The following is a 24,351-nucleotide window of genomic DNA, read 5'->3' on the forward strand; positions in this document are numbered from 1 at the left end:
ATCTGGCTAACATGTTAAGATGTTGCCTAAAATTAAAGCGGTCTAAACCAGACATACCTTCACTGTTTGGGAGTTGCTTTGAAAAAGTGTACAACAGCTTTGCAGATTCTGAGGTTGATGAGCTAGCATATGCCAGCCAGTTTCCATCAGCTAAAGGCCTTGACTCGGACACTGAAAGCACCCTGTCCTGTGCCTGTCCAACAGAGGATTTCCCGCAAAGATATTGGGCTTCATAGGGCTTTCTGAACCTAGGGCCCTAGCTGTTCTTCTCATGCAAGAGTTCCTGGAGAATATTTTTGAAAATGGATCTTTGGGATCTGACTACCTCTTCCTTTCTCCTTAGAAGCCTGAGTGCTTCTGCAGGGTCAAGGATTTTTATCAGGTGGCCAGGCATTCCAGAAAGTGTAGTTATGATGCTGTAGATGCATCAGGCTGGTTAGCTGTTATGGGATCAGTCTTCAGGGACATGTCTGGTTCAGGAATTCTTCAGACATTATCAGGATTACTTAATGCCACTTTAGCAATGATTTCCTCTTTGTATCCCCTGCAGAGGAAATGTAATTTCAAAAAAAAAAAAAAATTAGGACTACCCATTCTGTTGTGCTTTGGTACAGTTGGAGCTTCCCTGCCAAGGCCTGACCATCCAGTTCCAGGTGGCAAAAGGGAAGAAAGGTAGCAAGCTAAACACAAGAAGCCCTTTGGTCCTCCTGGACAAGATGCCCTGAGTGGTGAGCCATGGCTCAGATTGGTTGGTTGCCCATCCCTCCACCCCCAACCTTTTCCCTAAACTTGGAGGAATCTTGTCCATCTTTACAGACAACTGGGAGTTTCAGTCATGCTACATGGGTACTAAGTATTTTAAGAGGTGTATTGTCTGATATTTCTAAAAAGTCAAACTTCAGAGATTCCCCCATTCCCCAAGGATCAAAGAGTTTAATACTTCAGGTACTCATAGATATTTATAGATGGGAGCCATAAAAGCAGTGCCCCTGGATGTGGAAGGCAAAGGATTTTATTCCAGGTTGTTCATGGTAGCAGGAAAAGTGGGTAATCGCAGACCTTTCTCATCTAACCTATTTCCTGAACAAGCTAAAGTTCAGAATGCTTTCTGTGCAGGGAATGTCACACTGTTATGCCAAGGAGCATTCTCAGCTGCAACTCTGGATCTCAAGGACTTTCTTTTACACATCTGTGCAAGTGGACAGCAGAAAATTTCTAAGATCTGCTGACAGTGTTATTAATTCGGAGTCTTGCCCTTTGGCTTGTCCTCTGTGCCCTGATATTCACAAAATGTCTTGGCTAAAGTGATGTCTTTTTGCAAGACAGAGCAATCAACCATTTTCTAACCTAGAAAATTGCCTGATTCTTGAAGGGTCTCCCAGGGTGTCTTGAATCTCTCTCTGCAATATTTATTAGAGCTAGGACTGGCTAAATACAGAGAGAGAGAGAGAGAGAGAGAGAGAGAGAGAGATCTCACCCCTTCCCAAGTTGTGATCAGACTGGAAGTGACCTTAGATACAGGCCCCACCATGGGATTTGAATTTGTGTGTTCGAGAAACTGACTTTGTCCCCCCTATAAATCAGCAGCTTTTGTGCCCTGTCCAATTCTTTTCATATGGAAGACGTCGTTTTTGGTGGCAGTCATTTCTTTTAGGTTTGTTTCAGAGCTCCAACCATCAATCAAGAGAGAGCCCTTAGTGTTTCCATAGTATAGAGTGGAACCGGCTTATTAACCCCCTCCCTTTATGCCTAAAGTAGTTACTTGAAATTACCCTGAACTAGACTGTTCAGCTACCAGTTCAGAAACATTGGTCAGTTATTGTCTGTATACAAAAGGGAAAGGAAGGAAAACTTGTAAATAAGCAAACACTCTTCTAGCGGCTGGGAAGCTATATTGCTTTTATCAGTACCATGGGAAAACTGGAGCTAGGCCACAGCCCATTCTAGTAGAGTTATGGCTGCCACCATACCTTTCCTTAGAGGTGTCTCTACCAAAGCCATTTTTGAATCAGTATCTTGGTCTTCATCTGATACTTATAGGTTCATAGGTTCGTACTAGGCTATCTGCCCTAGGGCATTTATAAGCCTAGCCAGAGTGTGTGTGGCTTTCGCCACCCCTTGGGATGAGAATACTACGCCCATTTAGGGTTTAGTTTACTGTGCCTCTGTCTAGTAGTGACACAGAGATGACCCCCGGGGTAAACCTACGATCTCCCATCCACTCGTCAAGATTTCTCTTGAAGAGAGCTAGTGAGGGGCTCTGCCTAACGTGGACTGGGATTCTGTTCCAGAGTGTAGGGAGCTTCTGGGTTATGAATATGTCCCTCCAGAACGTCCTATTTATTTCTGTGTTGAGGTTCAAATCTCTTGCTCTCGTGGCTCTGATGGATTTGGATTTTCTGAGGTGGAGCATGTCCATTAATTCCGGATTGGGCATGGCCTTGTACGTCAGGCATAGATCACCTCTGAGTAGGTGGTATGCGACTGAATAGAGCTGGAGTTTCTTCAGCCGGGCAGCATATGACATATGTTTGAGACCCTTTATCCTCTTGGTGAGGAAATTTTGGGGTCTTTCCAACTGCTGCAGGTGTCGGGTAAGATGCATCCCAAATGGGGCATTGTACTCCGTCATGGGCCTGATAAGAGAAGAGTACAGGGGCACAATGACCTCTCTTGATCTGGATGTGAATCCCTTCATGATAAGGTGGGCAATATAGAAGGTCTTCCTAACCACCTTGGCAATGTGAGTGTCAAATGAGAGGTTACTGTCAACTTGGGTCCCTAGGTCCCCGATTACCTCTTCCATACTTAATGGATTACCACCTATGTGGTAATTTGTGGGTACCTTGTTTTTCCCAAAGGGTATGACTATACATTTTTTGGCGTTCAGTTTAAGGCCATGGCTCTGGCACCAATTATCCGTTTCTATGAGGCCTCTCTAAAGGATGCTTGTGTCCGCTGGAGTATCAATTATGGCGCCCAGTTTGCAGTCATCTGCGAACTTTGTCAGCCACAATCCTCTTATGTTTGCTTGCACCTCGGAAAAATAAATGCCGAATAAGAGGGGTCCCAGGACTGAGCCCTGTGGTACACCGCTTGTGACTGGCTTAGAGTCTGACATGGCTCCAGAAATTCTGACCTTGTGGGTTCTGTCCTTGAGCCAGTTTGCAACCCATCTTGTGACATATGGGTTTACATTTAAGCTGGTGAGTTTGTCTGTGATGCCCAAGTGGGGTATTGTGTCGAAGGCTTTTGCAAGGTCAAGGTAGTCTGTGTGAACTGCCTTACCCTCATCAATGGACTTAGTGACTGTTTCAAAAAAGTCGACCAAGTTCAGAAGGCAGGTTCTGCCCTTGACAAAGCCAAATTGGGTAGGATCCAATGTCTGTAGGTCCCCAATGTCTTTGTTTATGAGTTCCATAATGATCCTTTCCATAGCTTTGCAGACCAGGCTCGTCAAGCTTATAGGGCGGTAATTTCCAGGGTCCGTAGAAGCACCGCCTTTGTGGAGTGGGACCACTGTTGCTGTACGCCACTCTTTGGGTACGTATCCTGTAGTAAGGCTAAGATTAAACAGCAGCCTTATGTGCGGATTTAGTTCCTCTTGGAGTTCATGTAGCACACAGCCCGGGACACCGTCCGGTCCCATTGATGCTGTGTTTTTAGCTTTGGAGAGGGCGGCTCTCACCTGGGCATCTGAGATGTTAGGGAGGCTACACTCTGCTGGGATAAATATTTCTCCTTTTGGGGGGGAGGGGGTGGAGAAATTTGCACTGAACCTGTCTGCCAGAATGTTGGCAATGTCTGTGGGTTCAGTGTATTTTGTGTCATTTTGGACTAACTCTGAGCATATCTGGGAGTTTCCACCCAGGTTTCTAACATAGCTAAAGAAGGCCTTGTGATTGTCTTTTGTGCCTTTTGTGATTTTTCTCTCAAAGTTGGCCTTGGATGATTTTATGAGTGATCGTAGTTTTTTGCTAGTACTGATCAGAGATGCCTTCCCTTTTAGGGATTTTGCTCCGTCATGTAGTAGCTTCCTCCTGTTGTAAAGTTTGTTAATGGCTGGGGTCCACCAGACAGGGCACTTGCCTTTGGGGGAATGGGTCTTGGTTTTATTAGGGATTGCATGATCCATGCATTCTTGAGGGTGCCCGTAGAAGGCATTTATAAAGGATTCAGCATTGTGGTTTCCACTGGCCCAGGGGCCTTGAAGGATACCACTTCAGTTTTAAGAAGTGTGAAGTCGGCTTTTGAGAAGTTCTTCACTGTGGTATTTTGTGCAGGGGGTGGGGGCGGGATGTGGATTTCCAGTGAGATTAATTTATGGTCTGATCTCACCAATGAGGGGTATACTTCCGGTGTGGAGCATTTTGTCCCCATGTTTGTGATGTTCAGGTCTAGTATATTATCTCCTCTTGTGGGAGTGGTGACTAGTTGTTCCATCGCATTTGAGTTTATGAATTGTAGGAACCTTTGGGCTAGGGTGTTGGGGCTTGAGTAATGTTCCCAGTCTATGTTTGGGTAGTTGAAGTCTCCCAATATGATGGTATTTGGTGAGGCATTCATACTCTCCAGTGTCTTCAGGAAGGCTGAGTGGGGTTCCTGAGTTTGAGAGGGTGGTCTGTAGCATGCTACAACCTGTAGGGCAGTTTTGCCTATGGTTAGTTGCACCTGGATGTTCTCCGATGCTTCATGCGTTGCCACTAACCTGGAGGTGTGGGTATCTTTGATGAATATGGATACTTCCCCTCCTTTTGTGGTTCGGTCCAAGTTTTGGGGCCGGAAAGCATGATATGAGGTAAAACACTGCACAGACATCGATGTTCTCCATACTGAGGAGGGCTTTGAGAGCGTGCATCTTGAGGTTTGAGGTTTAGACTTCTGGCATTGAGCAGCATTACCCTTAGTTTTTTTTCACTTGTCGTCAGGGGTGTAAAACATTCAGCCGACGCCATTACATCAGTTTTTCTTGCCCCAGATGTCATGTGTCCCCCAAGTGGGGAGCAAAATAAAATTAAAATCACAAAAATATACTTCCAACCAAAAGCAAATACACCAAAAAGGCTTTTGAGCATAGAAAAAGAAAGTAGAGGTATAGTAAGAGAAAAACAGTGAATACACTCGAACATCTACATTTATGGTAAGTGTACACAACTGTGCTTTCTCTGTTATCACCATGTGTGTGTAGTGAATAGAATAATAAGCCACAGCATTGTTAAGATGTTATTCTTTATGCAAGGTAGCAATTCTTGTGATATGCATAGATCAGTTAAATGTTCCCATGGAGCATGATTGAGTATAACTGGGTGACTTCCTTGATGTCTGAGTGTCCTTATGCCAGTCGGGAGGCTGTATTTTAGGTCACTTCAAATCACATGACTGAGAGCTTATGAGATTGAACTTACTAATGTTAGCCTTCATATGCTTTGTATTTAATTTGTAATTTGTCAATGTTCTAGTTTGGGAAAGAGAGGTTTCACATTAGATGCCTTCAGCTGATCCTATAATGTCTAAAACTGTTTTATTTCACTTTTGCTACCACTAACATATATGGTGGCTTTTACTTTACAAAGTTGGGAGGGTGGCCTAATGGTTAAGGTATTTGCCTTACAAACACAAAATGTGAGGTTTGAGTCTCACAAGTGATAATTGGCTAGGCTTAAAATGGCTTGTAAGGGCAGTTAGCTTAGTACTAATCTATGAACCTATGAACAAAGTATCCTGTTTCATTGCTTTGGTTTATGAATTGCGAACTAAATTTATTCTTTTAATTAGGAAACTGTCCACTGTCAGTCACATTATTCTTGATGAAGTCCATGAAAGAAACCTACAGTCTGATGTTTTGATCACTATTGTGAAGGAGCTTTCCATCTGCCGCCCTGAACTGAAAATTATATTGATGAGTGCAACTTTAAATGCTGAAAAATTCTCTCGGTACTATGGTAAGCAAGCAAAATGATGTAGTGTATTTATAAGTATTTTTGTTTGATTTTTCTATCTTTGTGAGAGTTGTCTCTCACCAAGGCCTTACCCTGTGGGCAAACCCTGCAAAGCATAGAAGTTTAAGGTTAAGTCTGATAACAGCTTTTGAACTTCATCTGTTAGTCCTGGGTTTAAGTCCCATAGTCTCCATTCCCCTATTGTGCATCTCTAAGAAGTCACTTAACCAGAAGGTCCCATGACCTACTGCTGATGTTAGTTTGTGTTGGTCTTGTCTTGAGAATTCACAGTTTTTTTTCTCGTACCTGATTAAAATGCCTGGCTGCCAGGTGTTGTAATCAGTTTTTACTGTTTGGAGCTCTGTCACTAAGTAATATTTATTCAGGTTTTATAAAAAATAGTTTTAATCTTGAAGTCCTATGTATTGTGAAGAATGATAACTTTTACTCTCGACTATTTATTAGGTTTATTTTACTATATTTGTATTAAAGATTTGTGAGGTCTGATTCCCATTTGCCACTTCATGTGTCGGCCTCAATGGGCATTACTTGTTGTATTTATTGGTGGTTTTTATATGCATCGTTTTTGATTTTGCATACTTAACTAGACAGTCCCATCACCTCCCACTGATTACTGTTTTGTTTATTTATTGTGCTTTTTATGATTATCACAGCATGTCTATTCAGCAAAGGAGGAGTCTAGTTTTCAAGGAATGTTTGAAGTTTATATTAAAAGTGAATCTTGGGAATTCCCAGTTGTTGGTCTCCCACCTGATTAAAAATGTCTGTTTTACTAGGTTTTGTAATCAGTTTTTGCTGTGTGGAGCTCTGTCACTAATTTCCTTTTCGATGAGCTGTCTAGTATGTCTGTAAGCTTTGATATAATTGTTAACCAATTTTTTGGAGGCGTCTTGACCTTCTGTGTTCATGGACATGAGCATCTTTTACTGGTATATGCTCTAAATGTGTTTGCAGTAAGAGAACGTGCCTAACTCTAACCTGCCGCTACTTTTCTTCTGTTCACACAATTCTGAAATTCATTATGGAAAAATTTATTTTATTTTATTTTATTTGACATTTGTTGACCGAGTTTGTCCAACTGAGCTGTTGCTATTTTTCAGTAGAGAAAAGCTCCACAGTTAACACACACATTTATGCAAATTTTAAGAAAGTAGATACATAGTTTACTATATAAATGAAAAAAGATCAATAGTACACAGAGATTGTATAAGCATAACTTCTAGTACAGTCACTATAGTGCGTCCATATTATACTTGTGCCATAAGCAAGCATTAGAGCCAGATATGGTAGTTGAAATTGGGTAGTTTCTAAGTAGAGTTTGAATAGTAAGTTTGTGTGCAGAAAAGTCAAAAGCTGTTTACCAGTAAAATCTCGCAGTTTGGCTGTTAAGGAGAGGGAAGGGAGGGAGAAGTAGGTTAATGACAGTAGAAGCAGTCATAGTTGATAGTTTGAGGATGCTTACAGTGGCAGGACCAGGTGCTTTTTAGATGTTTTTTGTTAGCAGTTTTGAATGGTCGGTGGGTGCGTAATACTTCTGATATCCAGGGGAAGTTTGTTCCAAGAGAGGGTGGGGGACTAGCTATAAATGTTTTGTCCAGTTTTCCTTTTGGGCTTGTAGATTTGTAAGAGAATTTGGTTAGTGCTTCCGAGGGTCATAGGAGGGGTGTAGAGGGGAGACTAGTGAGGAGATGTCTGGAGAGTAGGAGGGCAGATACAGGATAGAATGAATGATCTGAAGCTGAGAGAGAAGTATTTGGTGGGGAAATTCTAGCCAATTTAAGCTTTTTAGAGAAAGACAGTGGTGAGAGTTAAAGTTGGGGCAGCAGTGAATCTGACAACTTTATTATGTCATTTCTAATTTTGTTAAGAGAGGGACTTGAAGGTTGGTGATCTGTAGAACTGGCTAGGAAGAAAGTGGGTGTGGAAGAGGGAGATTTTAGCTTTGTTTTTAAAGAAATAAAAAAAATATTGTCAAGGATTCCAGGTTTTTGGTGTTTTTTTATACAGCTGAGTACATGAAGGTCAAATTTGAGTTGGTCATCTGTTATGACCCTGAGAAGCTTAGTGAGAGATTCACCTGTGATAGGTGTGTTGTTAAGGGATGAGATTGTGAATGCAGATTTAAGGTGGTTGTGGGTTTTGGGGGGAAAGCAGGAGTTTAGTCTTTTTTTGGATTTAGTATTAACTGATTCTTAGCCAGTGTTAGATGGATATGAATGATTTTTGGGTAATAGAGGTTAGGTCTTTGAGGGTACTGGCTATGGTTATGACTGTCGAGTCATCTGCATATTGGACAAGTGTAGATAGTGGACTGGACAAGAGGTATATAATTGATTTGTTTTAGAGTAAAGGGCCAAGAATTGAAACTTGGGGTACTCCATCTGAACAGGAAGAGCAGTGGAATGTGCAGAAAGCCATTTAACAAATTGTAGACGGTCATTAAGGTAGCTAGCAAACCAGGAAATAGTTGAGGTGGAAAGATTTGGGTGTGAGTGTTCTGCCAACAACAGGGAGTGGGAGACTATGTTGAACGGTTTTGAGCGATCAAGGAATAGGAATGAGACCAGTTTTTCTGTCTCTGGCTAAGGAGATTGTGTTGGTAAAGGATATATGGGTGGTGGTGGTGCTGTGTTTTGGATGAAAGCCATGTTGTGTGTGGAAGTGAGTAAATGCTTGTGTGAAGTAATCCAGAATTTGTTTCTGTGCACATTTTCCTGCTATTTTGGAGAGAGAGGATTGAATTACTTACTATTGGCCTGAAATTGGTAAGTTCTGAGGAGTTACCTCCATTGTGGGATGGGCAAGGTAAAGAATTGCTTCCAGATTGACGGAACTTTGGATTCAGTAATAGAGCGGTTTATTAATATGGAGATAGGGAAGGCTAGTGAATTAGTGGCAGCCTGAAGAATGATCGGAGATAGATTATCTACTGAAAGGTTTCAGTTTGAGAAGCAAGGATTTAATTTAGGTAGTTGATACTGGTTTGAGAGAGAAGGAATTTGGGGATTTAGAGGAGGAGGGAAGGTCCGAGTGGTAGACCGTTTTAGGGTCAGTGTTGGTGGGTTGAGTCTGCTAATGGAGTCAATGAAGTAGTTGTTGAAAATGGAGGCTGTTTCTTGAGGAGTATTGTTGGGAGCTGAAGGGTTTCCTGGATGTAGAGTTTGATTTACAGAGTGCCAGAATTTCTTGGAGTTGTATGTGTGTGAGGTAGGGGGATTTGAATACAAGAGAGAAAACTTTTGCATTTTATGGTTAAAGCTGTCAATGTTCATTTGTTTGCCAAATATTGTAGTTATTGCTTGATAAAGGTGCATTACATGAAGCCCTGCTGTAATTATCAGCTGTTCAACCCTGTCTTCAACACGAGAAGAGAAGCTGGTCATGGGGGGTGGGCGCAATCACTCCAACAGTAAATTATAATGTGGTTTGCCTGCCTTCTATTCTTTTCCTTTTGTTGTAGATTCCTAGCTGGATTTCTTCAGCTGTCTACTCCTAAGAAGGTTCTCTACAGAGAGGCTTGAGACTCGTATGACCAAAGCTGTCATGCCATCTCTTCAAATCTTCTCACAGTCTGATACTTGTGATCCTTTTGTTTTGTGACAGAGAAATGTATCCAGTCTTATCCACTTATTGGGTCTTACTTACATCACAAGTTTCATCAGTTCAGGGCAATAGCCTTGTGGGAGCCACAGGAATTTACAGTTTTGTTTAGGGTCTGATGATAAGTTTTATTTTGTGAGATTAGTTTGTCTGACAAGGTTACTAGACTGAGAAGAGGCGGTAACCCTCTTCTATCCCTGCTGAGAGGGGTGGAGGATGGGGTGGGTTGTTTGTTTTCAGAAAATGAAAAATGTAAAAATTACTTGAAACCTGAAGTTTTAAGTAAAAAAAAAATGCAACATAGTTAGAAAACAAAAAAATGCATATAATCTGCAGTTTTTTTTCTGTGTGGATGCAGCAAAGGGGTAAAATGTGAAGCTGCACAAAACATAATTTTATGTAGCAATGAAGTGGAGCTATGAAAGAAAGTGAGGATCATTAGGTCACTGTTGCAGTAGCCATGACTGTATGGAATATCTTCTGCCAAGGATATTGGATGTTCAGCCAGTTTACAAAGTTTTGGGTTCCTTCCTCACTCACCAGATGTCCACCCTTGGCAGAAGATTGTTATGGTATAAGAGGGACATATTGGTGCACCAAGAATTTAGAACTTTCTTGCTGTATGCATACTTATGCAAACTTTTTGTCAGCTTAATGGTGCGAGTATTTACGATAATCTTCAGCTACAGTTTTGGTTAGATAAGTATTATCACTGGGGAAAACCTTCCTTTTTCTGTGGAAATGTTAGTTAAAATTTCCTGTCAATGAGGAAGGGTAAATGTTCTTGCAGTGGACAGATCCCTTACAGGGATGCCCACACTTCCTGTGATTTTTTTTTTTTTTTTTTGTATGTTTAGGAGAGCAGCATAAAGTAAGGTTCTGCAGATTTCCTTTCCTTCACTCCTAAGGCCATAAAGAGTAGTTTAATTTCTCCAAAGATGTTTTTCTTTGTGTACGGAAGTCAGAGATTTTGCCATCTATTCTGCTGTCAGGGTTTGATATCTCCACTAAGGTGCCTTCCTAGCCCTTGGACCATCAGGTAGGCTGTCTAAGGCCTTCTGGTATGACCCCTTGTGAGAGTAATAAGGCCCATGGAGTTTAGCAGTTCTTTTCAGGCCATACATTAGATTTTTTTTCTGAGGGTGAGGAATGCATTCACCAAGTACTGGGTTAGGAGGAGGCTGTCAAGGCTCTTATGGAGTTTGGGCCTTTGGACCCCCCCAAGGCTAGCGATGACAGAAGAATAGGACACAACTAAATATTTGATCTGATGATGTTGATCTTCATTCATTCCTTACTGATGGGTTATCTGTTCCGTCCTAACCTAGCCGGCCAATATCAAGCTCATGTCAGCCAAAAACTCTTGAGCCAATGTCCTACCCAGAATGCTCTGCTCCCTGTTACCTCCGATCCCGTTTGCCGTGTTGCTGCACAGCTGTGTCAAGCCACTCTCTTTGCCAAATGTCTAATTTTTTGAACGTTTATACATTGTTCTTACTTTAAATTTTTTCAAAAGTTTATACTAATATTTTCCTACTGTATCGTAGTTTTTTCCCTTTATTATCCTCTATTCTTACCTTGTGGTAATTCTTCATTGCCATCATTGGTAATCCTTCCTTTCTCTTCTTACCCTTTTTTGGATAGCCTTTCTTCTTTTTTTTTTTTTTTGGTACTGTTCTCCACACCATTATGTAGGATAGGAAAAGTAGCATTTGTTTCGAGCAGTGTAAGGATTGCAGCCGTAAGTTACCGTTTTCCAATGGCCATGACTTGTGTCTACTGTCTGAATGTCTCCCACCTGACTGTGGATCCTCCATGTGGAATTTGTTCAATTTTCTCCACCAGGGCTCTCAACGAGAGGAAGAATAAGTTGATTTTGAAAGGTGGTCTCAAGTCTCCTTTTTCTGAGGCTATTTCTGGGTCGGAGGGCTCACCCCCTCCTGTTAAACCCTGCAAGACGTGTTCTTCCTCTTCTTCATTGAAGTCGCTCCCTTCTTCTCCCTCTGGAGATCGTAGGGAGTCTACTCATAAGAAGATGAAATTGATTTACTACTTCGGCACTGCCACCTGTGACTCTGTCTGCTCCAAGCTCGGCACCACCCCAAATGATTCTGACTACAGTCATGTCTCCATTATCGATACCAGCACCGTAGTTCCCGGTGCAGACAACTAGAGTTCCGACAGCTCTGTCGCAACCCATATCGGCACCGTCCATACAGGTTCAGTCTCCTTCGGCATCATTGGTACAATCACCTTCGGCTCCAAGTATGACTCTTCTTTACTCCACGTCGCAAACGTTTTTGGCACCATGTGCTTCGGTCCAGTCCTTCTCGGGACCGTCCTTATTGCCATTGCAGACTCTTTCCACTACGGCACCGTACCCTTCAGAGCAGACTTTTGCCTTTACAGTGCAGACCCCTTCAACTACTATGGCGCTGACATAGTCGGCGCAGACTACTTCCACACCATTTTCTTCGGTGCAGACATCCTCTGCTCCGGGCTCTGCACCTATTGAATTAGCAAGGACCAAATATTCTTCTTCACTGGATCCATTTGCTGGCAGTCAATGTAGCCCTTTCCTAGAAAGGCCAGAATCGCCATCAGCTTTTTCCATGAGGTCAGTCGAGAGTCTCTCTGAACAGGATGTGTTGCGGCTTGTTGACCATTTGCTTGTGGCCAGAGGTCTTTCCCAACCGTCGAAGTCCACATTCCCTCATTCAGGTGAACTTGTATCTCCTCAAACCTCAACGAACACTCCTCCTTCTACTTCTACTCAAGCCTATTACTCTGACAGCAGCTTCCCTTCCTCCGACTCCAATAGTGAATCTCACTTTGGAGCCAGAGTTGTCCTTGTGACCCTCGTTGCACTGGGCATCAGGCTGTTAGGCCAGTGGCTGTGCCATGGGGGAGGCATTCCTGGCTCCATGCCGATTTCTTTCTATGGCACCCTCCAGGGATCCTCTCTCTTATGGTTCATGGTCCTCTTGAGACTCCTGGTCTAGGGGTGGGCTCGTCGGAGCGGGGTGTGACCCTGGTTCTGAGGTTGTCATGCTTGGTTCCGGGCTCCCATCTCTCCTTGGGCGGGCCAGCCTTCCAGGCCATGGAGAGGGCACTTGCCACCGCTGGCAAAGCTCACATGTTCCTCTGTGCCACAACTGTCACAAGCCTCAACTGCCGGACACTGAGCACAAGAGCCTCAGGTTTCTCCTCCTCAGGAGATGCCCTCTTTGCAGTCTTCCCCTGAACCTCCCACTGAGGAAGTACCCTGCAAAGCGTTGTGTAAGTGGAAGCACATGGACTCTATTGAGGAGTAATTGAAGATTTTGATGATTGGGAAGGGTCCCCACAGTCACCCTCTGGTGAGGTGTCCTTTGGTGACATCCTCGAGGTCCTTAGACAGAGGAGTGAGTGGAAGCCCTCCAATCCTTCCTCTGAGGAATCCGTATTCCTGCAGGCTTTTTGTGTCCGGCCCCCTACCTCCGGGGTCACCCAGCCTGCCGATGAGCTCGTCCATCTCATCATCCAGTGTGCATGGAAGGCTCCTGACACCATGGAAGTGATACCTAAGAGACCAGATAAAATTATTAATGCCCCCAGCTGAGCACCCACATTGGTCACAAGGTCTTATAGTAGATGCTATGGTGGTGGCAGCTGCAACTAAGAAGGATTTGGCAAAAGAGAGCCAAACTGTCCATCCACCTAACAAGGAATCCCGGGCGATTGACAGATTAGGGAAGCGTGTGTTTGCTTCATTGACCTTCGCCGTAAGGTCTTTGAATTATTTGGCACATTTTACCAGACTTCAGCGAGATCTTATCAACCAGCTTTCTGAAACCTTGGCAGGAGTTGTTTCGGACTAGGTCCGTGACAACGTGGCTTCTCAGCTACCCTAGAGTCCATTTCCAACTCTTCCATGCGTCTTATTTCTCATGCAATGGAAGGGGTGGCTGGAGCGGCAGGCGCAGGTGTAGCCACCAGACGACATGCCTGGATGCGACTTTGCAGACTCCTTTAAGGCTTCCTTCATGAATACCCCCATAGAGGCCGCTTCTTTGTTTGGCCCTAAAGTCAAAGGTAACGCTGACAAGGTGCGAACAAGATGGCAGGACCCTGTCTGCCGTTGGTGTCAAGACACTCCACTCCTCAGCGATTCTACTCCAGAAATCAGAGGAGTGGAAAGATGTTGCACAAGAAATCACAGGGCTCTTTCCAGGATGCATGTGCTGAGTTCTCCCCTAGAGGCAGAGGGGGAAACTCCAGTGAAGCGTTGCCCGACTGCTCACCTCTGGAAACGGTCTGGGGTCATTTCTCCTTGTACACCTCTGCCTGGCAAAATATAACCACCAACTCTTTGGTACAATGGATAGTATCCAGAGGCTATTGCATCCCCTTCCATCTTTGTCCAGTCTCATCAAGAGTATTACCAAACGTTCCACCCAGTCAGTGGGAAGCAGCAGCACACGAAATCTAAAAGCTGCTACAAAAAAAGTGTCATCCAGACGATCCCCCGGACCAGATAGGATCCGATTTTTACTCAAGGTTCTTTTTAGTGCCAAAAAAGACAGGTTGCTGGAGGCAAATTTTGAATCTCAGTACACTAAACAAATTTGTAAAAACAGAGAAATTCCGGATGGTCACAGTTCAGTCTATCCTTCCTCGTCTGGAAGGAGACTATTGAATGTGCTCTGTAGATCTTCAAGATGCGTATTACCACACAAAAACAGACAAACGTTCAAGAAGATACCTCCACTTCCGCATAGGAGCCAGTCGCTACCAATTTCAAGCCCTGCCCTTTGGTCTCTCTACAGCCCCCAGAGTGTTCACAAAATGCATGGCAGTGGTTATCGCTCACTTGCGACTTCAAGGATTCCAGGTGTTTCCATATCTAGACGAATGGCTCCTCATCGCCCCCACCAAGCATCTACTGGAAGAAGCCCTGCAATATACTCTCTTAACAGCTCAAAGCCTGGGAATCGCTATAAACTGGGAGGCATCCAATACAACCCCAACTCAGTCATTGGAATTTATAGGGGTACTGCTGGACACGAGAAATTGTACAGCATCCCTTCCGGAACACAGGCTTCAGAGAATAAGGCAACAAGTTCAACTGCTGCTCTGTCACCACAAATCTCCTGCTCGATCTGTACTCCAGCCATTGGGGTCAATGACAGCCTCGATTACCATTTGTTTCTCTAGCCAGATTCCACATGAGGCTCCTTCAGTGGCTACTTCTCAGTCAGTGGTACCCTCTACAATATTCTTTGTCATTTCAGGTAAGTACAACTCAGAGATGCAAAGCAAGATTTACTCTGGTGGATGTCTCGAAATCCCCTACAATGGTCTTGCCCTTTCAACCCCCATCAACCGATAGCCACGGAAACCACAGATGCCCCCATGATGGGGTGGGGGCACTATGTCAGGGAAACTCTGTCCAAGGCACCTGGTCGGAGACAGAGGCCCTTTTGCATATAAATGTCCTGGAACTGAGGACGATGCTTCTAGCGTTGCAAGCATTTCACTCCATCCTTCCGTCAGGGACTATTGCGATCCAGTCAGACAACATGTCAGTGGTCTGGTACATCAGCAAACAAGGGGCACCAGATCTTACCCATTATGCCGAGAGGCCTTGAGAATATGGCAATGGGGTGATAGCTTACAACCACTTTCTAATTGCAATGCACATTCCTGGGAGCTCCAACGTGATAGCGGACAAATTGAGCAGGTGCATTCTAATCTCACGAGTGGTCCCTCAATCCTCTGATAGCGGCAAAAATCTTAAAACTGCTGGGGCCAGCCTTGCTACGACTTATTTACCTCCCCAATCAACTACAAGTGCAACAACTGTTTTGCACTAATTTCTCCTCTGGGCAGTCACCAAGGGATGGTGTAGTTCCACGCTTGGCCCTCAGGTGTACTTTATGCTTATCTTCCTCTTCCCCTCATCTCCCAATTTCTGAAGAAAGCATGACAGAGCAAAGTGATCCTCATTGCTCCATATTGGCCTCGACAAGTCTGGTTTCCCTTCCTCTGGCCTCACCTGCTAGATCAACCATGGATCCTTAATCCATCCACGACATTGATCTCACATCCGCAGGGTCTGATTCACCCCAGTCTAACAACCCTGAAACCTGACAGCTTGGTGTTTCCACTTCTAAAGATTGCCAGGCATGAAAACCTCTCATCCCCTAAGCGCAGTATTCTTATTGCATCTCATAAATCGTCCACCAGACTAATCTGTCTTAAATGGAAAAGGTTCTTTCTATGGGCAGCAAATAAACAGACGCCTTGTCAGCCCCAGTCTCTGTGGTGTTGGATTACTTATCACATCTTTTCCCCTCCGGGGTGGCTGCCTCTACTATCCGAGTATATTTAGCTGCCATCTCAAATTTCCATATTGGTTTTCAAGATTCTTCACTTATGTCACACAGACTCTGTAAGACTTTCTTGAAAGGGGTTATCCACCTAAAACCTCCCTTTAGAGAATCGGTACAACCCTGAGATTTGGCTTTGGTTCTGCAAGCTCTAACAGCTTCCTCCTTTGAGCCTGCGTCTTCATGTGATGTAAAATAGCTGTCTTGCAAAACTTTGTTTTTGATTGCAATCACATCGGCCAGGCGATTGTCAGAACTTCAGGCCTTGTGCATCAAACCTCCCTATCTTATCTTCCATAAGGAATAGGGTATCACTGAAAACTAATTCTACCTTTTAACCAAAAGTGGTGTCAGAGCGCTCTATCAACCAATCTATTGACCTTCCTGTGTTATTTCCTAACCATTTTAACAAGGGAGAGTATTGCCTGCACTCCTTGGATGTTCATAGGCAAATATGATTTTATCTGGACAGAATAAAATCTACTGGTAAATCAGACCAACTGTTTCTGGCTTTTTCTGGACCTAGACAGGGTCATCCTGTATCAAGTTACATTGGCTTCATGGTTGAGAAATTGTATTCCATTTGTCTACAACAAAAAACAATCTCACCTTGCCTCAGAGTCAAAGCACATTCCACAAGATCTATGGCAACTTCAGCAGCTTTCCATGCTAAGGCTTCCCTCAATGATATTTGCTCAGCTGCAACTCGGGCCAAACCTCATACCTTTTATTCTTCATTACAGATTGGACTTTGCCTCCGAAGGTAGAGTTTCCTTCGACTCAGTGGTGCTAAGGAATGTCCTTCCATGAGGGCCACCAAGAGATATAGGTAGCTGAGGACTCTGTCCCATTAGTAAGAAATGAACGAAGATTAACAACATCAAATAAAGAAGTTATGTCTTATCATAATGTTCCATCTGTGTTGATCTTCATTCATTCATTACTTCCCACCCTCCGGCCCCTGTCTGGAGGTTCTTGGTTGATCTCGTGTACTCCTTTATTGTAGGTCTGTTCTGACCAGAGCTAGCCTCTACTTTTATCTGTCAACTTGCAAACTCGATCTGAGGTAACAGGGAGCAGAGCATTCTGGGTAAGACCGTGGCTCGAGAGTTTTTGGCTGACGTAAGCTTGATATTGGCCGGGTCGGTTCCGAGGATGGAACGATAACCCATCAGTAATGGATGAATGAAGATCAACAACACAGATGGAACATTATGGTAAGGCATAACTTCTTTTTCCTTCTGTGTGTAAGGCTTCCTAGAAAATTGTCATAATATTGCAAAAGGCTTGTTTAAAGCAATCCAGTCTATTCAGCTTGCTCTTCAATGTCTACTGCTTTTAAGAGTGAGAGAGCCGACTCCTTCAGAAGAACAGGATCTTTCCAAATCTAATGATTCTGGACTATGCCCCCAGATGTTCTTCGTGTTTCACTGTTGAGGTCATTGCATTTGGGTTATCTGCCTGCAGGTAGCCTTCAGCCGGCCGGATTATCAAAGTCTTGGGTCCTGCGTCGGATGCTGTCTCTTCTTCCATGATGTCAGGTAATCAGGGATGTGAAGTAGGAGATTCATTTGTCTGCAACCTGTGGGTTATGGATCCGATATCGGATCCGAACCGGCATGGTTATCCAGCTATGGATCCGAGCTCTTAGCTCCTCCCCTCACCCATAGTGCCCTGCTCTCCCTACATGACCCCAGATCTAGTTTGCCGCGCTGGTAAACAGGTCTTGGATCATCTGAGCTCTTCGGCTAAGTGACTATTTTACCTAAAGAAAGCTTTATTTTGAATTTTTGCAGTTAGCTTTGAGTGATTGTGTTAGGTTTCCCTTAATCTTTTGATAGTTTCGGTTAAAAATTTTTTACTTTTAAAACTTTAAGTTTATACCCTCCCCTCGCTGGTCGTAGTTTCTGTTTGAGTGTACTGTTTGGGGCCTTGTGTGTGTGCTAGTTTAGTAGTAGTTCTCTGTCTTTTATTTTTTTTTGTAAAAAAAAAAAAAAGACTTTAGTTATGTCAGAAGCCCCTAAGGCAATATTCTCGAAGTGCTCCGAGTGTGGCCATAAGCTTTCCCCTGCTGATGGCCACACTCTGTGCGTTCGATGCCTTGGGGTTGAACACCTCACTTCTGGATGTTCCATTTGTGCAGGGTTCAACCCTAGGGCATTGGAGCGGAGGTCGAAGCTGGTCCTGGCGGGACCTCTACCCCTGGACTCTGCTTCGGCTCCCGCTCCTGTGGTGGGTACCGTGGCTTCGGTTCCCTTCTCGCCTGCTCCCCCTCCTCCACCTGGGACTCAACCTCCCGCTGCTGGGTTGGAGGAGAGAGAGGCAAGAAAAAAGGATCGGAGAGAGAAGCACCATAAGCGGCGGGCCGAGACCTCCGTTTCGGCCCCGCCAGCTAAGCGGGCTTCTCCTCCGGCCTCTTTGGCTGCTGGCTCCCCCCCCCCCCCTCGGCTCTGGTCTCCGGTCTGCTTTTCACCGGGGCCTGAGGAGGAGGAGACCCGATCTCCGTCGAGACTATCGAGGAGGCACTCAAGGCCTACCTCGGTAGCCTCTTCGAGATCTACGTATAGCCTTTCCGACGCTGATCTGGACCGGATGATGAGAAGATTCATCCAGGCCCAGATGCAGATGGGAGTGCTCCTGCCTCCCCCCCCCCCTCTGGGGGGGAGCTCGACCCCATTTTTCAAGCCTATAGCTCCTTCTCCGACCCGCTACCTGGGTTTGGAGCGTTCGGAGCCGGGCAGCTTCGGAGCCGGGGGTGGGTCGGCGCCGATAGTACTAGGTACTTCGGATCCGACCCTGCCCTCGAGTGTTTCGGATCCGACCTCTCGAAGCCTGGCTCCGAGCTTCGGATCCGGGGGACTTAGTGTGCCTTCAGCGCCTTCTGTGTCGGAGTGCACTGGTCCCTCGGATCTGAGTGTCTCGGGGCCGGCTCCGATCCACTCTTCGGATCCGAGGGGGAGCCGACTTTCGGATCCTTTGGTCGAGGCTGGCTCCCCCTCGGCTTTTGATGTAGTGGAGAGGGCTCTGTTGAGGGCTTCCGGACCCCCGGCACTTGCTTCGGCTCCGTCCCGCGCTCCATCTGCACTGGGTCAGACTTCCACCATCCGGCCACTGGGACAGCCCACTTCAGTGCCCCAAGCTGTTCCTTTGGAACAAGACACTGCTTGCGAGGGCTCCTCGGACAGCCCCCCCGAGGAAGCCCCTCGCAAGCATACGTGTAAAAGGAGGCACATAGACTCCCCCCGAGTCTTTAACTGAAGACACGGATTTGGAGGAAGCGGAAGGCTCCCCAAGATCACCCCCCGAGGATGTCTCCTTTGGAGACATCATGGAAATGCTTCGCATAAGGGGTGGGTGGTCTGCCCCCAAGTCTTCCTCGGATGAGTCCGTGTTCTTGGAGGCATTCGAAGCGGGCCCGTCTACCTCTTGGGTGTCCCCTCCTGCCGACCCCCTGGTGGACCTTATTACCACCAGGGCGTGGAAGGAACCGGACACCGTGGAGCCAATCCCCAAAAGGCCAGACAGAATCCTTAGCCCCCCTGCAGACCGTGCCCACTGGAGTAAGGGGCCTCCGGTAGATGCCATGTTGACGGCAGCAGCCACCAAGAAGGAACTCGCCCAAGAGAGTCCTTCAGTCCATCCTCCGAGCAAGGAGTCTCGGATGATGGACCGCTTGGGGAAGCGAATGTTTAGTTCAGCGACCTTCTCGATGAGGGCGCTCAACTACTTGGCACATGTTACCAGGATGCAGCGTGATCTTATTAAAGAATACGCTGCACCCCCCCCAGAGTCCATGTCGGAGGAGGACAAACTTTTGCACTGCACCCATATGGCCACTCTTCGATCCGTGACGAATACCTCTATGCGGTTGCTGTCCCATGCTACTGAGGGAGCCGCTAGAGCTGCAGGAGTAGGCCTAGTCACTAGATGCCAGGCCTGGCTCCGTCATTGCGATTTCACGGAGCCCTTCAAGGCGTCCTTCGCGAACGCCCCCTTTGGTTCTGCCCTTTTTGGCAAAACGGTTCGCGACACCTTGACCCAGAGCAAAAAGGACGGGAAGATGCTGTCTGCCGTCGGAATCCGCTTCTCTGTGCCCCAGAGGTCCTACTCTAGGAACCAAAAGGGCCAGAAGAAGATGTGGTTCCGGAAGTCGCAGCAATCCCAACCCGCTCCGGACAACCAGTCCTTCCGTGGCAGATGAGGACAGGGACGACGCCGCCCCAGGGGCAGAGGGACTCCCAGGAATTTCGGGTCCAGAGAACCTTTCTCTGAACGGCCCACGCAGCAGCCCTGAGGGGTTGCCCAACTGCTCCACTCTGGAGGCAGTCGGGGGACGTTTTTCGGAGCACCTAGCGGCATGGGAGTCCATAACATCAGACCGCTGGGTCCTCCGCATTATATCCAGAGGATACAAGATCCCCTTTCATCACATTCCAAAATTAAAATCCCTCCCCGACGTTCCACCCGGTCAGTGGGAGGCCACTTCGGCAGAAATTGGCCATCTGCTGGGGAAAAGAGCCATCCAGCCCGTCCCCCCAGACCAGATCGGATCAGGATTCTACTCCAGGTTCTTTTTAGTGCCAAAGAAGACGGGGGACCTAAGACCAATTTTAGACCTGTCCCTGTTAAACCTGGCAGTTCCCAAGGAGAAGTTCCGGATGGTCACCTTGCAATCCATCCTCCCTCTTCTGGGAGAGAATCACTGGATGTGCTCTATAGACCTCAAGGATGCGTACTACCACATACTAATGGACAGACGTTCCAGGAGGTTTCTCCGCTTCCGGCTGGGAGCCAGTCACTACCAGTTCAGGGTCCTTCCCTTTGGTCTCACCACAGCCCCCAGGGTGTTCACCAAAGTATTAGCAGTGGTTGCGGCCCACCTGAGGCTTCAGGGGGTGCAGGTCTTCCCGTACCTGGACGACTGGCTTCTTACCGCTCCAACAAGGCATCTACTATCATTGGCGCGAGACTCCTTTCTTCATCTAGCTCCCCGCCTGGGCATCACGATAAATGTAGCAAAATCCAATCTGGCCCCTACTCAGTTGATAGATTTTATAGGTGCCAGATTAGACACGAGGGAGTTAAGAGCCTTCCTCACAGCCGACAGAGTTCAGAATCTGCGACTCCAGGTGCGGGCCATCCTCCACTCCAGCTCTGTTCCGGCGGAATTGGTCCTGAGTGCTCTAGGGTCCATGGCGGCAGCAATATCTCTTCTTCCACTCGCCAGGTTCAACATACGGGTCCTTCAGTGGACACTTCAAGTTCAGTGGTCTTACCTTGCTCTACCTATGCATCATCCCATCGCGATCAGCAAGGCTTGCAAGCGGTCCCTCTTGTGGTGGCTCCACTCGCAGGATCTCCACGGAGGCCGTCCCTTTTGTGCTTCTCCCCCTCTCGCCATGGTGACCACGGACGCCTGCCGCCTCGGGTGGGGGGGGCATTTTGCAGGCAGGACGGTCCAAGGCACGTGGAACGACTCAGAGACCTCCCTGCATATCAGTGTTCTAGAGATGAGAGCAGTGCTCCTGGCGTTGCGAGCACTTCAGGCCTTTCTTCCCCTGGGAACAATTGCGATTCAGTCAGACAACATGTCGGTGGTCTGGTACATCAACAAACAGGGGGGAACCAGGTCTTATCCCTTATGTCGAGAAGCCATGAGAGTATGGGAATGGGCTATCTCCACCAACCGCTTTCTCATTGCAACGCATATTCCGGGTCGGTCCAACATCCTTGCGGACAAGCTCAGTCGCACCATTCTCTCCCCGTACGAGTGGTCTCTCAATGCTCAAGTAGCGAAACGTATCTTCACACGGTGGGGAGCTCCTTGTTGCAATCTTTTTGCGTCTCCCTCAAACACCAAATGCGACAGTTTTTTCGCTCTAATCCCTCCTCCAGGGGATTCCCTGAGAGACGCTCTGGTGCATGCTTGGCCTCCCGGTCTTCTTTATGCTTACCCCCCTTTGCCTCTGATGCTCCAAGTTCTTCAGAAAGCCTCTCGGTTGGGGTGCAGAATAATCCTCATTGCCCCATTCTGGCCTCGACAGATCTGGTTCCCTTACCTAAGGTCTCATTCGGTGAATCCACCTTGGATTCTAGATCCCATTCCGGATCTGATATCACACCCATCAAACCTACCAACTCCGAATCTGGACAACCTGAAGCTGACTGCTTGGCTGCTCCAGTTCCACTCCTAATTAGGACTCCCGGTATCTCATCCCCCGTTAAGGCCATCCTGGTAGCGGCTCATAAACCATCTACCAGGAAAGTTTACCGCAGTAAATGGAAATGATTCTCCATTTGGGCGGAGCGGCAAGGTCTAGATCCCTTTACTGTTCCCCTTCCTCTGGTGCTAGACTTCCTAACCACTCTTTTTAATGATGGTGCCAGTAGTTCCACGGTCAAAGTGCAGCTCGCGGCCATTTCTCATTATGTTGGTCATGACTCTGGACCTCTTATGTTTGCCAAATTGTGTAAAATCTTCCTAAAAGGCACCTTTCTCCTTAGACCCCCTATCAAGCAAGCGGTTCCTCCATGGGATCTTTCTTTGGTTCTTCAGGCCTTGACCGCTCCCCCCTTCGAACTTGCGGCCACAGTAGATCTTAAATTTTTATCCCTCAAGACTGCTTTTTTAGTAGCCATTACTTCGGCCAAAAGAGTTTCGGAACTTCAAGCCTTATCCATGAAGCCTCCTTACTTGGTCTTCCATCCAGACCGCGTATACCTCAGGACCAAGCCCTCCTTTCTTCCTAAGGTAGCTTCAGAAGCAAACATTAATCAGTCCATTAACCTCCCTGTTTTCTTTCCTAAATATCAAAACAAGGGTGAATACAAGCTGCATTCCTTGGATGTTCACAGGCAGCTTCGTTTTTATCTTAACAGGACAGCTGGTCATAGGCAATCAGACCAGTTGTTCATTTCCTTTGCCAAATTCAATCTGGGTAAGCCAATTTCCAAAGTCTCCTTGTCACGCTGGATTTCGCAATGTATTCTTTTAGCTTATCAGGCTTCTGGGAGGCCTGTACCGGAGGGCGTCCATGCCCATTCGACCCGGTCAGTTTCTACCTCAGCGGCCTTTAAGGCTAGGATTCCTCTGGATAACATTTGTTCAGCAGCCACTTGGGCTTCATCTCATACCTTTATTTCTTTTTTCAAAACAGGTTTATTGTTTTAACATATAAGAGAAATATCATAACAATTTTATACAAGTAATTAAAAATAGGTATTATTATAATATTCAACAAAACAACTAAAGTATTTACAAAGACATCCACTACAATCAGATCAATTAATTAAACTAAAATACCATGCTATTGAAATTAATTTTTTTTAACAAATTTTGTAAATTATCCCATACAATAAAATAAGATGTTTTTCTGTTTGTTCTAGTCCTAATTGTGTTTATTTCCATATGGCACACTATATTCATAACATTTTTAAATTCATTGAACGAAGGAGGTGTATCTGAAATCCAATTTCTAGTTATTATTTTCCTAGCCACTGCTAGAATAGACCATAACAAGGGAAGCTTAACCTTTTTAACACTTTGAGGTACAGGTGTGTTGAATAATATAAGAGATTTAGAAATAATGAAATTATCTGTAAAAAGAGCCTGCAAAAATTCATTAATTGACTTCCAGTATTCTTTCAATTTTATACAGTCATAAAACATATGAGCCCAGTCAGCATTCATTTCTACATTACATCTTTTACATAGATTATCTTTATTATTTATTTTATTCATCATCAAAGGTGTATAAAAAGATCTATGTAAAAATTTCCATGTATAAAATCTCCAGACAATGGAAGACGTAGTTCTATAAGCAGATTCCAGTATATATTGTTTATCTTGTTGATTTGGTGGGTCCCCATTAATAGAAGTGAAATAATTCCAGTATGAATCTACACTGTAAAAAGTTTCTTGTCTGATAACTTTATGTATGTATGAAAGTTTACCTTTATCAGAAACTTTATGTTGTAAATTTAATATCAAGTAATCAATCAGTGTTGGAATAGATTCTTTAACAGTTATAGACATTAAATCTATTTTATTAATGAGATGTTGTCTAAAGGTCTGAACCTCTAACCAGCAAGTTTCTCTTAGATCAAATTCTTGTTTTAAGAAATCTAGATTTTTAACTTTATTATCAGATATCAACTGATACCAGTACTTTAGATCATTATCTATAGCTAAATGAGTTCCTTCAGAAGTAGATGACAAAAGCATACCCTGAGTATACATTATAGAAAATACAATAAAATTCCATTCCCTATACTTAGGGTGCATGAATATAAAGTTACAATAACTAATAATAATATTTAATGGGTAACAAACCATATGTTTAGGTGTAATAGGTGAAGTACAAAATTCCTTTAGTAACCATAACATGGAGTTATTTACAATCATATTTTTATGTGTTAAG

At 45.3% G+C, this 24,351-nt stretch overlaps 1 protein-coding gene across 1 annotated transcript in view; it reads left to right on the forward strand.

The window, feature by feature from the left end:
• The window catches only part of DHX36 (DEAH-box helicase 36), a gene marked incomplete in the record, with an annotated part of 1,900,459 nt that overhangs the window by 248,362 nt on the left and 1,627,746 nt on the right, over nt 1-24,351 (forward strand). Inside the window, 1 exon segment of the mRNA XM_044070516.1 lies at nt 5,776-5,942. Within this exon segment, the coding sequence (XP_043926451.1) occupies nt 5,776-5,942 (167 nt within the window).

The sequence above is a fragment of the Protopterus annectens genome, chromosome 4.part1 (assembly GCF_019279795.1).
Source record: "Protopterus annectens isolate FY-2018-M chromosome 4.part1, PAN1.0, whole genome shotgun sequence".
Lineage (NCBI taxonomy): Eukaryota > Metazoa > Chordata > Ceratodontiformes > Protopteridae > Protopterus > Protopterus annectens.